Here is a 13,436-nt window from a genome sequence, read left to right as displayed (position 1 = left end):
ACTCAGCCATAAAAAAAGACAAAATTGGCCCATTCACAACAACGTGGATGGACCTCCAGGGTATTATGTTAAGCGAAATAAGCCAGTCAGAGAAATACGAACTCTATATGACTCCACTCATAGGTGGAAATTAGCATATTGATAAGGAGATCTAATCGGTGGTTACCAGGGAAAAGGGGGGGTGGGGGGAGGGCACAGAGGGGGAAGTGGTGTACCCACAACATGACTAACAAAAATGTACAACTGAAATCTCACAAGGTTGTAATCTATCATAACATTAATAAAAAAAAAAAAAAATCTCCAGACATTAACAAATGTCCCCTAGCAGGGCTGAATTAGCTAGAGCTGATTTCTATGGAACAAAAAAATCCTAACTTATGACTACTATATCTTCAGCAATTTTTCATTATGGCCTATATAGAAATATCTTATTTGTTTCAACAGCCCAGCTATATAGTATTATGCTATATGGATATGTCATAAGTTATTAAATCAGTCTACTAATCATGTATTTAAAGGTTTTATCTGGTGTTATTTTAAATAACAGCTTTGTGGTGATATAATTTGAACACCATATGTGTAATTCATCCATTTAAAGTGTATAATTCAGTGGCTTTTAGTACATTCACTGAGTTGTGCAAGTACTACAATCAATTTTAGAATATTTTCATCACCTCAGAAAGAAAGCCCTGTACACTTTAGTTGTCACCTCCCCCCTCAAAACTTCATCTTCCAGTCCTAGGCAACCACTAATTTACTTTCTGTCTCTGTGGACTTACCTATTTTTACCTACTACATTTCATATAAATGGAATGATAGAATATGCGCTCTTTAGACTGGTTTATTTCACTTAGCACAATGTTTTCAAAATTCATTCATGTTGTAGCATGTCAGTACTTCATTCCTTTTTATTGTTGAATAATATTCCATTGTACGGACGTACCACATTGTATCTATCTATTCAACAGCTGATGAAAATTGGGTTGCTCTACTTTTTTTTTTCTGCTTTTTCTCCCCAAGCCCCCCCCAGTACACAGTTGTATATTTTAGCTGTGAGTCCTTCTAGTTGCAGCATGTGGGACGCCACCTTAGCATGGCCTGACAAGCGGTGCCATGTCCACACCCAGGATCTGAACCAGCAAAACCCTGGGCTGCCGAAGGGGAGCGCAATAATTCAACCACTCCGCCACGGGGCCGGCCCCACCACTTTCTGACTATTATGAATAATGCTGCTATGAACATTCATGTACAAGTTTTTGTGTAGACATATATTTTCATTTCTCTTGGGTATATATCTGGGAGTAGAATTGCTGGGTCATACGGAAACTTTATGTTTAACATTTTCAGGAAGAGCCAGACTGTTTTTCCAAAGTGGCCACACCATTTTACCTTCCTGACAACAGTGTACTAGAGTTCTGATTTCTTGACATTCTCACCAACATTTGTTATTATTCATCTTTTTATTATAGCCATCCTAGTGAGAGTAAAGTAGTATCACATTGTGGTTTTGATTGCATTTCCCTGATGGCTAACGTTGAGCATCTCTTCATGTGCTTACTGCCCATTTGTATACCTTTGGAGAAATGTCTATTCAGATCTTTTGTCCATTTTTTAATTGGGTTATTTGCCTATTATGTATTGAGTTGTAATAAATCTTCATATATTCCAGATACAAGTCCCTTTTCAGATATATTATTTCCAAAAATTTTCTCCCATTCTATGGGATGTCTTTTCACTTTCTTAACAGGATCCTTTGCAGCAAAAAAGTTTAAAATTTTGATTGTCAGTCTTTCAGGTAAAAATAGTGTGCCATAAGCAGCCAGTTCAGTTTGCATCTCAATCATGTAAGTGTTTTTCCCTGAGACAACTATCATACTTTGGATGCAGCAGAAGCATACATGTTTCCTTTTCATCACACAGAATGTTAAAAACATGTGTATCCAAGGGTCAAGATTTAACAAAATGAATTATTTTTTACTGCCTAATCAAGGACATTCTTAAGTGAACTTTTGTTTTGTTTTTACTGCATGTGCATGGTGGTGAAGAATATATAAAATTAGTACAGTTTGGTGCTAATGCCTTTAATGGTGCTAAGGTACAAGTAGTTTCATCTACCATTGCTTGTGCCATCAGTGTAAATGTCAATGCAGTGAAAAAAGCAAATAATGTTTTAGTAGTTTTATGAAAATAGTTTCGACCTCACACACCCCCTGAAAGGAAGGTTCTCAGGGAGCCCTACGGGTCTGCTAGATCACACTTTGAGAACTGTTGCTCTATGACATTCATGTTTGTTTAAAACGGAAAATAATTCTTCATATATAGATTTTCTCATAAAATTGATACTCCAGGAACAAGATACAAGAAGGGAAATGTAGTGTGTGATCCTGTGACTTTTGCCTACCCTTGATACAACATGGCATATCCCAGGAACACATAACCCACAGAGAGGAATTTAAGCAAGAATAATGAAAAGTAATGGGTCTTCCACTATATTTATGAGGAAGAGGAGAAGGCAAATTGATGGATGATGATTTTTTGTAAAATTATTTACCCTCTGTAAATATCTACTCCATTAGAGTGGATATAAGCTGTTAGGATTCTATTCTCAGAGTAGCAAATGAACATACATACACAGGTTTTAGACTGTCCTCTATAAGTGGCCAGTGAAGCCTCTTTCCAGAATTCAGAAAAAGTCAATTCAAAGTAATTCTGTAGATGCTAAGCCAGTAAAATGTATTCTGGGGACCAAAGTCTCCTGTAAAAGTCCTTTAGAGAGGCCCCAGGACATTATCTAGTTGAGAACTACTTAGCCTATCTAAGGATTTTCAAGAATTTATAGCCACGTTAAAGCAAACTTTTGAAAATAGTTTCAGACCCCAGCCAAGTTACTGAGACCTAGCCCAGTCCCAACTTGTCTTTGTTTCCAATCCACCCTGCACACCACTGCAAGGTTAATCCCTCTAAATCACTCTCACCTCTACTCAAGAACTTTCAGTAACAATTAAGAGCTAACACCAGGGGCTGGCCCCATGGCCGAGTGGTTACGTTCGTGCGCTCCGCTGCAGGCGGCCCAGTGTTTCGTTGGTTCGAATCCTGGGCACCGACATGGCACTGCTCATCAAACCACGCTGAGGCAGCGTCCCACATGCCACAACTAGAAGGACCCACAACGAAGAATATACAACTATGTACCGGGGGGCTTTGGGGAGAAAAAGGAAACAAATAAAATCTTAAAAAAAAAAAAAAGAGCTAACACCAATGGAGCTCTCAAATTAACCTTCTCATTTAATCCTCCCAGTAACCCAGTAAGGTAGGTCCTATAATTCTCCCCCTGGAAATGAGGAAACTTTGGCTTAAAGAGATTCAATAACCTACCCAAAGTTGCTGAGCTTCTGAGTAGCAATGCTAAGACTCAAACCCAGGCTTGAGTTGAAGCTCTCAAACACTGCAGTATTTCTGCAGAGATATCATTGGTCTAATAATCACTTAAGAAACTTCTTAAAAAAAAAACAAAAAACAGCTAATTGGGCACAACTTCAAGGCACATGGATCAGAATTTCCAGGGCAATTCTCTGATTCACAGGAACCACTACAAGTTAACTTCCCATTTTCTACAGAAGGGAGTCGAGTTCTTATGTCTAAACTCCTCCCAGCAGGATTCCAGGATAAGGGCAAAATTTCTTAAACTGGCCTACAAAGTTCTTCAGTCTGTCACTTGATTGACCTTTTTGGTCTCATCTTGGCCCAAGTTCCCTCTTTGTTTCAGTTTCTCCTATTCATCTCAGGGCCTTCCTTCACAGAGTATTTGCATATGGTAGTCTTTGGCCTGAGATGTTCTTCCCTCCTCCCTTTATTTAGCTAACTCCTGCTCATTTTCAGGCCTCAGCACAATAGACATTTCTTGAGAGAAATTTCCTGACCTCCCCGTCTAGGTCAAATCCCTAGTTATAATCTCTCATAACACTATTTGCATTTAAGTAGCACATTTGCAATTTATATGATTATCTCTCCTTCCCACTATAAACTGTAAATTCTACAAACGTAGAGACTGTGCTTGTTTTTGCTCATTATTGCATCCCCAATGCCTAGCTTCATGCCTGTCACACAAATAATGCCTGTTCAATAAATGTTTGTGAAAGAAGTCATAGATTTCCAGGCCTTTTAATTATTCCCTACTTAACCAGCCAACCATATTTTTTTCACTTTTACTCAGCAGAAACCTACAGTTCGTTACAGAGGTTAACTCCTCTTTCTACCTCTTTTCATCCTTATCCAGACTCAAGATTCTTTTCCACCTCTTCACCTAGACAATTTCTCCTACTGCTACACGATAGAACCTAAATTTCCCTTGTTTCACAAAGCTCTCTCGAAAACACCAGCCCATAATAGTCTCCTCTAAATTTCTATATCACTTTGTATTTCTGTGCCATTCATTTGGCACTTCATCACATGCTGCCTTGTATCATTATGTTGTATTTCATATGTGAGGGCCTTGTCATAATTTTTAAGATATAAGCATCATTAGGTAGTTTGTATGTTCTTAAAGGGTAGTTATAGTTTAATTCGCTCCTGGTATACCCAGGCACATCATAAGTCCTCTGGAAATATCTGCTGAATGAATGAATGAAAAACTTTCTGTAGCCAGCAATGTGGACTCAGCCTGCAATTTATTACCAAATTTGGCAACTAATAATTCTCCCTGGAGGGCATCTGGATATTTTATACTATTTCTCTACGGAATACTTCCAGGGCCCCTTTAGGCAGACATTCAAAACAAATGTGATGGAAGAACATTAAAGCAATCTACTATTTAAATTTCATAACATATTTAGAGCAGTTCCATACTCAGGCATTTCTAAATTCATTACAAAATTATTAATGTAGCTCATAACTCTTTAGGATAACTCTACATTGTCAATCCTTGCTCTTGTCCTATGAAGTTGAAAGAATCTTTAAATATTTTCAGTAGATTAAATTTCTATTTCAAAATATATCACTGAAGAAAATATTTTTTTGGCTGTAATCATGTTGTTACTCTCCTGACTAAAAATCATTTACATAAACCTTTAACCCTATGTAAAATGCAGGAGTGCATTTCAACTTTTTTTTTTGGTCAGTGTAAGATGTAAGTAATTAAGACTTTTTTCCTTCAAAAACATAGAGTAAATTATAATTCCAATTATTCTGAGTCTTATTTGAGAATGCAAGAGCAGAGGAAAACAAAGTTGACACACAATATTGAAATTCAGGCTATATGTGTCATCCACTTCAAAGGCAAGGAATTAATTTATTTTATGAGTTTTATCAATCATGATTTTTGCCCATATAACTTAAAAATATAAAAAATTAAAATTTGATAATAAAGAATTATTTGTTATCTGTTTCTCTTTAGATGTCCTTATGAACATTTTATACGGACCTAATTACTTCTTTTAACAGCTTTATTGAGATATAATTTACAAACCATAAAATTCACTTGTGTACAATACAATTTTGTTTTTAGTGTATTTATAGAGCTATGCCACCATCACCAGAATCTAATTTTGTTTTATCTTATTTCTTAAATTGAGATATAATTCACACAGCGTAACTATCACCACTCTAATCCTGGAACATTTTCATCATCCCAAAAAGAAATCCTATACCCATTAGCAGTCTCTCCCCACTTCTCCCCAACTCCTCCAGCCCTAGGCATCACTAATCTACTTTCTGTCTCTATGAATTTGTTTATTCTTAACATTTAATATAAATGGAATCATACAATATGTGGTTTTGGTGACTGGCTCCTTTCACTTAGCATGTTTTCAAGATTCATCCACGTCACATATATCAGAATTTCATTCTTCGTTATCACCTAATAATATTCCACTGTATGGATATATCACCTTTGGTTTATCCATTCATCAGTTGATGGATATTTCGGCTGTTTACACTTTTTAGCTATTAGGAATAATGCTAAGAACATTTGCATACAAGTCTTTGTATAGACATATGTTTTTATTTCTCTTGGGTAGATACCAAAGAGTGGAAATACTAGGTCAGGTACTAATCACTCTTAAGACGAATAACAGATTTGTTTTTTTCTATTTCAAAGGGTTTTTGACACAGCCAGGAAACAGACTTTTCATGAAAATGCTAACATAAAAAAATTTTTTTTTAATAATAAGGTAAATCTGCAAGCAGCTTTGCTATCAACAGAACTGTATCATATTACTTGCCAATTTTTGGTTCAAACAGAAATTCTAAGATGAGGTGAGAACTGCATTAGTGTAAATCATAAAACTAAATGGAGTTTGCACTAGCCTATTTAATCAATATGCTAGGATCATATTTTATTTTTTGAGCTGGGTGTATATATCCATCTCATTATGGCTGACAATTGCTTAAGCGATAAATACAAGTAAGGCAAGGCTCACCCAGTAGGAGGAGCAATAAATAGGAATTTTAAATATCAAAGGTTCTGATTAAATTAAGAACTTATTTCTCTCCTCTAGCAGGGGCCTGTTTTTCATTTCATGAGAAAAAGGTAAAACATTAATTATAATTAGTCATGTAAATTTCCCAAGCCTTTCATAAAAGCATCTTTCAGAAATTGGAGGCCAGATAAACTTCTGGTCACATGTTATTTTTGCTTTTCTTCCCTGGCAATGTATACTCTAGTTCAAATATATTCAGGAAGCAAACTTTAAACAGACAATTAAGGGCTGATTGTAAAATTCTACATAAAAAAAGAGCTTAAAAGACATTTTAATTTAAAGAAAAATCAACCCTCTTGCAGTAGAAATTAGGCATAATTAAGAGAAAACTACCAGATGTCCTACCAATCACAGCACTAGAGAACGCCACAGGTCGTCCAAAAGACGCATTAGTTTTAGCCAACAGCTCTTTCCTCCCGCCAAAGCTGTCCCTAGAGCGTCAGAGAATAATCCTAGGAATGACTGATGATTTTTCCCTTTTGATCCCCTCGTCCCCCCGCCACACACACACATCCACCTGCTTGGAGGTGTCAAGGCGACTAGAAATGGTTAACAGCGATCAGCAGCAGAGAGAGAAACAAACACCCCTGACAACCCACAGCTGAGTAAGCAAGAGCTGTTTATTCACGAACATGTTCCATTTGGAGACTGTTGGCGAGCCCTTGAAAGCCCAGGCACATTTTAGAAGGTTCCTAGAGAGGGAGAGAATAATCTTTTCTCTCCCCACCCCACCCCCTACCCCGCAAACACACACTGAGAAGCTCGGGTGGGAAGGCAGCCCCTGCCCACCCGCCCCTCAGGAAAAACCTCACGCACCAGAGCATCCGACCCCGTGCGGGGGTTGTGTAACTCCCCAAAATGGGCTCAGACGCGGCAGAGGCTAGCCCCAGCGCCGAGGGCTTCAGAAGGCGCTTCTGCCACCTCCGCCCGCGCCACGGCCCGTCCCGACGCCGCGGCCGGGGCTAGGGACCCTGAGGAGAAATGGCCCTTTAGCCCCCTCCCCTCACCTGGCTCGGTCCCACCTGAGGGTAAGAGCCGAGGAGAAAAGAAACAAGCAGAGAGGGCTGACCTTGTTGCTACTGACAGTGGAGCGGCACATCCTGCTGCTTCCTGGAAGGCGGCCCAAAGGACATTTTTCCCCCTGGAGGAAGGAAACCGGAGGGCGCCGGCCGGGCGGCGGCTGGCGCGGCGGCGGTGGTCCGGGAGGGCTGTGCAGCCGCTAGCGGAGACGGTCCGAGGACTACATCTCCCATGCTGCTCTGGGCCGCCTTGCGTCGTGACCCCGGCGCGCACGGAGGCGGTGACTCTTACCTCACAGAGGTAGCTCCTCCGCCGGCAGCAACTCGGCGCCCGCGGTCCATGGACCGGAACCCCGGGCCGACGGGCAGGAACCCGGGCCGCGATCGCCGCCTCCCCGACCCAGGCTCCTCCTCCTTGCTCCCCTCCGCCTCCTCCGGACGGCCGCAGGCCGCGCACCGCCACCGCCGGGCTCGCGGAGCCGCCCCGGGAGGCTGGGTGGTCGGCTCGCGGCTGCCGCCGGACTGAGGCCTACTTCGCCGCCTCTCAGTGCTATTGTCCCTGGGCCCGACCCTAACCGGGTCCGCTGGGGAGGCGAGTGCGCCGGCTCCGTGGAAGATGCCGGACCAAGCTCTACAGCAGATGTTGGACAGGTACAGGCAGCTTTGGGGGAGAACCCGAGTCGGGGATCCTCGCTCCGGTCCTGCCCGTGCCTGGCCTCGAGGCTCCTCGGCAGCGGAGCCCGGCGTGCCGGGAGGAGTTCCACGGCCTGGGGCTCGTGTGAGGGGCAGAAAGTTTGGATTCCGTACTTGGGGGGAGGACGGAGTGGGCGTCCTGGGTGCGTAGACTTAAAGCGAAACTTAGTTAAGGAGCGGCGTCTAGTTTTGTTGGAACGCCCTTTCGAAGTGAGAAGGGTTTGTGTTAACCCACAGAATTGTTTGTTTTTTTCGTACCCTCCTTCTCCCCTCCCCCCAACTATGTTGTAACGTGTTTGTCAGCGATCTCACTGGCACGAAGAACCAGATTATCTTTCAGGGGAATGATCCCCCTACAATTTTAAGACTCTTTCCAAAAACCAAGGATAAGCATTCTTTTGGAAAACCGGATGGGCTGACTTCATTCCTCCTTACCCCCATCCCATCCCCACCCCTAAACTGTAAGGTCAAGAGTATCCGCAAGGGAGCATTAAGCGTCGGACCGGAGTAGGGGTTATGGAAAACAGCCACATGAGTCCAACACTGAACGCTTAGCGTATTTTACGATTCGTTGAGTTCGCTGAGAAAGTTTCATCTTATACTGGGGCCGGTTGCGCATTCCTGGGGGGCTCCAGTCGGTGAAACTTTTTGTGAAATCGGCTGCACCGCCCTCTGCTGTTCAAATTCTAGTCCATGGGTTCTGCCATGAGTTTTTGGAGGCTTAATCCACATTTCCCCCTAGCCACGTCTTAACTGCTGGCATAGCCAATGCCACAGGCTAATACAGAGTGTTTGTGGTTGCTTATAGCTCTCAGTAGACCCCTGCCACCCTGTTCAGCATGTGGGATAGCTCTTTGTACTGAGTAAAGGTCTAGCCATAAGATGTTAGTTGAAAGCATGCCTGAATTGAGATTATACCCGGTTAAACGCTGTTCAGATCTGCCACACCTAGAATACAAATCACCCAAGAGTACATCTTCTCCCAGAGTGACAGACATTTCCTTTGGAGCTTAGAATTTTGAGACATCTAAATTGATAGCAATCATGTTATTGACTTTTTTCAGTTGGGGTGACCCAGTGATTAATCCAGCCCTTGTTTGAGGTCAGCATTCAGGTCAGGTTGTATTGACTACCCTTGTTTGTGTAAGTAGTTTACAAGCTCCTGGAAGGCAGAAATTTACTCATCGTTATTTCTCTTGAATCCCAGAACAGAGCCTGGTACTTGGCAGGTCATCAGTAAATATTTGTTTTATGAAAAAATGCACAAACATTTTTGTCCTTTTCCCCAGTTGTCTAGAGGAAACTGATCATTTACCAGGTTTTTCTTTTGTTATAATTTAGCATGCTAACAAATTGCGTTGGACTACTAAAATAGGCCCAGAGGAGACCACCTTCTGCTACTGTCAATTCCAGTCAAATGAGACCTTGTTCTGATGCAGGGTATTGTGTAATTAATTTTTTTTCCTCTGAGGACCTGCTGCTTTCATGTTTATGTACGTGACTTTTAGAAGAGTTTCTGTGTTCAAAAACTGACCTGGCTTTCATATGCTCTTTGGAGATTTCCATAAAAGTAAAACGCCAAGAAGTGCTAGTGAGGCATTTAAAACTTCTCAACAGAAACTTGGAGATTCTGGCTGCATTTACTGAAGCAGGTGACTACATGGCTTACCCTCATTTTCTGTGCCTTTTTGATGTACTTCAAGGTAGATTCTTAAGATGACATTTAAAGACCTTTATTGTCTAATTCAGTAGTTTGCAACCAGGCTCTGAGTTAGAATCACCTGGGGAGCATTTTAAACTATAGATGAATGCCTGTCTGGCTCTGCCCAAGACCAGTTAGATCACAAATTTCTTGGAGGATGAAGCCTGCACATCTGTATTTTCAAAGCTTTCTAGATGTTTTTGATGTGGTTGAAAACCACTACCCTAACCCATGAGGGATTCTTTCATGATGAGATTGTACAGTTCAATGAGAAAAGCTTGGGCATTAGAGACAGAAATCTCAAAATTCTCGTTTTGCCACTTACTAGCTATGTGACTTTGGACTTAAATTCTGAGGCTATACATCTTCATTTATAAAATGGGAATATCCTGTCACGGTACTGTATCAAATGAGAACACGTGTAAGGACTTTATCAAACAATAAATTGCTATTCAGATGTTAGGTACACAGAAGGTACTTAAGATTCTAGTGTAACCAACCAGTGTGGCAATTTTCCCCCATCTCCTTCATATTTACTAATTATCTTAATCTGGGCTGGCTGTACATGCAAGTTGAACACAAAGATACTTGATGGGCTCAATTGAGGAATACTGACAGGCCCAACAGACTAAAATATGGTCAGCCTTTTAGGACCCAGAATTCTCGCCATCAGTTTGGCTTCCCCTCAGCTTGATGTTGATGTTTGGGTGGCAATTTTTGAGGGACAGAATTTAACTCCGAAACCTACCCATATGTTTATTTCTTCAATGCAGATTTTATCTTGGTGAAGATTAAGGAAATATATATAACACATATTGTTCTTTGCTCCTAGGTTAAAAGTTATGTATTTTATAGTGAATTAATTATTAAACATTTGTATTAATTGAATTTATTTAATAAATATTGGGAGCCTATATGTGCCCAATACCATTCTAGGACTTTGGGTTATGGTAGTGAACATAACCAAAAATGCTTGAATGGAACTCAAATTCTAGTGAGATTTGTGTTCCATAAACTGTCAAATAGAATGAATAAGTAACTAAATTTAGTTTAGCAATTATTTATCTTGATAAGTTTTATCATTGCAATATTTGTAGGTGGAAAGAGTATATATATGTAGATATGTATTTTGATTGCCTTTCATTTTTGTAAATAATAAGCAACTGTTTTATGTAAATTTATTATTTGAACCTGTTAAATTGCTGTGGGTAAACAATTATTTGAGAGTAGTAGGAAAGGAGATGGTTTTCGAGTGTCATGAATGATTTGGTGTCACGAATCGTTGCCCTGAAATTATAACCATTCATAAACTCACAACCTTTATATCAGGCTCTCTGGACCTTGGTCAGTTTCTCTCTTTTCTTTATTGCCACACGTTTTTAAGAAGTCTGTTATATATTGCTCTATCACCAATTACTTTCCCATTTTCTTTTATATTTCTCTAAATCAGGATTAAATGTATAGAGAATACAAAGAATATTGTAACAAACTGGAGGAATGGACCTCAGGTTTGAACCCTGGGCCTGTTGAGAGATGCTTCTGGAAACGTCACTTTTGTGTATGCCATCTCACAATAAATACTCAGGAATTTTTTGAGGTTGTTTTGCTTCGCTTGTATCCCCAGAACAGTCAGATGGGAGGAAAAGTAGGGAAAATAATCTGCTCCCCACCCTCTCCTGCAGTGGCAAAGTGAATTCGAATTCTCACTCTATGGGGGTGTTATCAACAACAGATGTACATCCCTTTGGAGGGTGTAGAGTATTCTGATAGGAACATGCTATATTGTCTTCTCATTTATATAACCATCTCTTGGTTTCCATTAAAGCAATTTCTCATTCTCTTTGTCAGTTGGCGTCTTTTCCTCAATCACATCACTATTCCATTTTGACAATTACGGACCAATACCTGGAATTAAAAGCTGTTAGCAATTAGTTATATTTGCTTCCATCTGTATGTCAAAAGTGGAAACATTATAGCTAAAGCCCCAGTTCCATCATCTTCTCTCTATCCCCACTCCACTGTCGTAAATGGGTTTGTATTCTTCCAGTCTTCTTCGTTTAATGCTTTTATATATACCATATATAATTTGTAGTTTTGTTTTTGTTTCTAAAATTTAAATGTATCAATCTACAATTTGCTTTTTAATATTGTCTTGAATTCTGTGACATATAGCAATTAAAGAGAATATATATTTATAAAATATCCATTGTGTTACCATACCACTCTTTTTTTTCTTAATCCATTCCCCTGTTCATGACATTTAGGTTCTTATTTTCTCTGTATTATCTCTCCTTATAATTTGACTTTCATTCCCCTTTCTTGTCCTTAGCTCTACTAAAGATTTGCTGAAGGTCACCAATACTTTTTTTTTTTTGCATTTCTTTTACAATTTTTGTTTTACTGAGGTAACATTGGTTTGTAACATTATATAATTTCAGGTGTACATCATTATATTTCAATTTCTGTGTAGACTACGTTGTGTTCACCACCCAAAGACTAATATATGCATTGTCTATCACCATATACATGTGCCCTGTCACCCTTTCACCCTCATCCCTCCCCACTTCTCCTCTGGTAACCACCAATCTAATCTCTATGTCTATGTGTTTGTTTGTTGTTGTTGCTTTTCTCTTCTACTTATGGGTGAGATCATAGGATTCGACTTTCTCCATCTGTCTTATTTCGCTTAGCAAAATACCCTCAGGATCCATCCATCCTATCAGACATGGCAAGATTTCATCTTTTTTTATAGCTGAATAGTGTTCTACTGTGTATGTCTACCACATCTTCTTTATCCACTCATCCTTTGATGGGCACTTAGGTTGTTTCCAAGTCTTGCTTATTGTGAATAATGCTGCAGTGAGCATAGGGGTGCATATATCTTTATGTGTTAGTTTTTCATGTTCTTATACCCAGCAGTGGAATAGCTGGATCATATGGTAGTTCTGTTAATTTTTTGAGGAATCTCCATACTGTTTTCCATAGCGGTTGCACCAGTTTACATTCCTACCAGCAGTGTATAAGAATTCCCTTCTCTTCACATCCTCTCCAACATTTCTTTCTTTTTTTTTTTTTTTAAGATTTTATTTTTTCCTTTTTCTCCCCAAAGCCCCCCCATACATTGTTGTATATTTTTAGTTGTGGGTCCTTCTAGCTGTGGCATGCGGGATGCCGCCACAGCACAGCTTGATGAGCGGTGCCATGTCCGTGCCCAGGATCTGAACCGGTGAAAATCTGGGCCGCTGAAGCAGAGCGTACAAACTTAACCACTCAGCCACGGGGCCAGCCCCTAACATTTGTAATTTCTTGTCTTGTTAATTATAGTCATTCTGACTGGCTTGAGGTGATATCTCATTGTAGTTTTGATTTGCATTTCCCTAATAATTAGTGCTATTGAACATCTTTTCATGTGCCTGTTGGCCATCTGTATATCTTCTTAGGAAAAATGTCTGTTCAGATCTTTTGTCCATTTTTTAGTTGGGTTGTTTGTTTCTTTGTTGTTGAAATATATGAGTTCTTTATATATTTTAGATATTAGTCCCTTAT

At 40.0% G+C, this 13,436-nt stretch overlaps 2 protein-coding genes across 5 annotated transcripts in view; one reads left to right on the top strand and one right to left on the bottom strand.

The window, feature by feature from the left end:
* The window catches only part of CPEB3 (cytoplasmic polyadenylation element binding protein 3), a 230,789-nt gene extending 223,089 nt beyond the window's left edge, over positions 1-7,700 (bottom strand). For 2 of the 3 annotated variants that reach the window (XM_070487189.1, XM_070487204.1), the window contains exon 1: positions 7,546-7,686. The gene's annotated coding sequence lies outside the window, so the exon portion shown is untranslated. Of the gene's footprint in view, positions 1-7,545 lie in introns of all 3 variants that reach the window. The other variant, XM_044754192.2, reaches the window with a different exon arrangement.
* A 60-nt stretch (positions 7,701-7,760) lies between these two features.
* Positions 7,761-13,436, top strand: part of MARCHF5 (membrane associated ring-CH-type finger 5) — a 51,933-nt gene continuing 46,257 nt past the window's right edge. Inside the window, exon 1 of one of the 2 annotated variants that reach the window (XM_070487242.1) lies at positions 7,761-8,146. In XM_070487242.1, the coding sequence (XP_070343343.1) occupies positions 8,112-8,146 (35 nt within the window). In that variant the 5' untranslated portion in view covers positions 7,761-8,111. The remainder of the gene's footprint in view (positions 8,147-13,436) is intronic. The other variant, XM_014862939.3, reaches the window with a different exon arrangement.

This window comes from Equus asinus, chromosome 2, assembly GCF_041296235.1.
Source record: "Equus asinus isolate D_3611 breed Donkey chromosome 2, EquAss-T2T_v2, whole genome shotgun sequence".
Lineage (NCBI taxonomy): Eukaryota > Metazoa > Chordata > Mammalia > Perissodactyla > Equidae > Equus > Equus asinus.
Note: the sequence above shows the minus strand (reverse complement) of the source record. Positions and strands in the feature narration are given on the sequence as shown.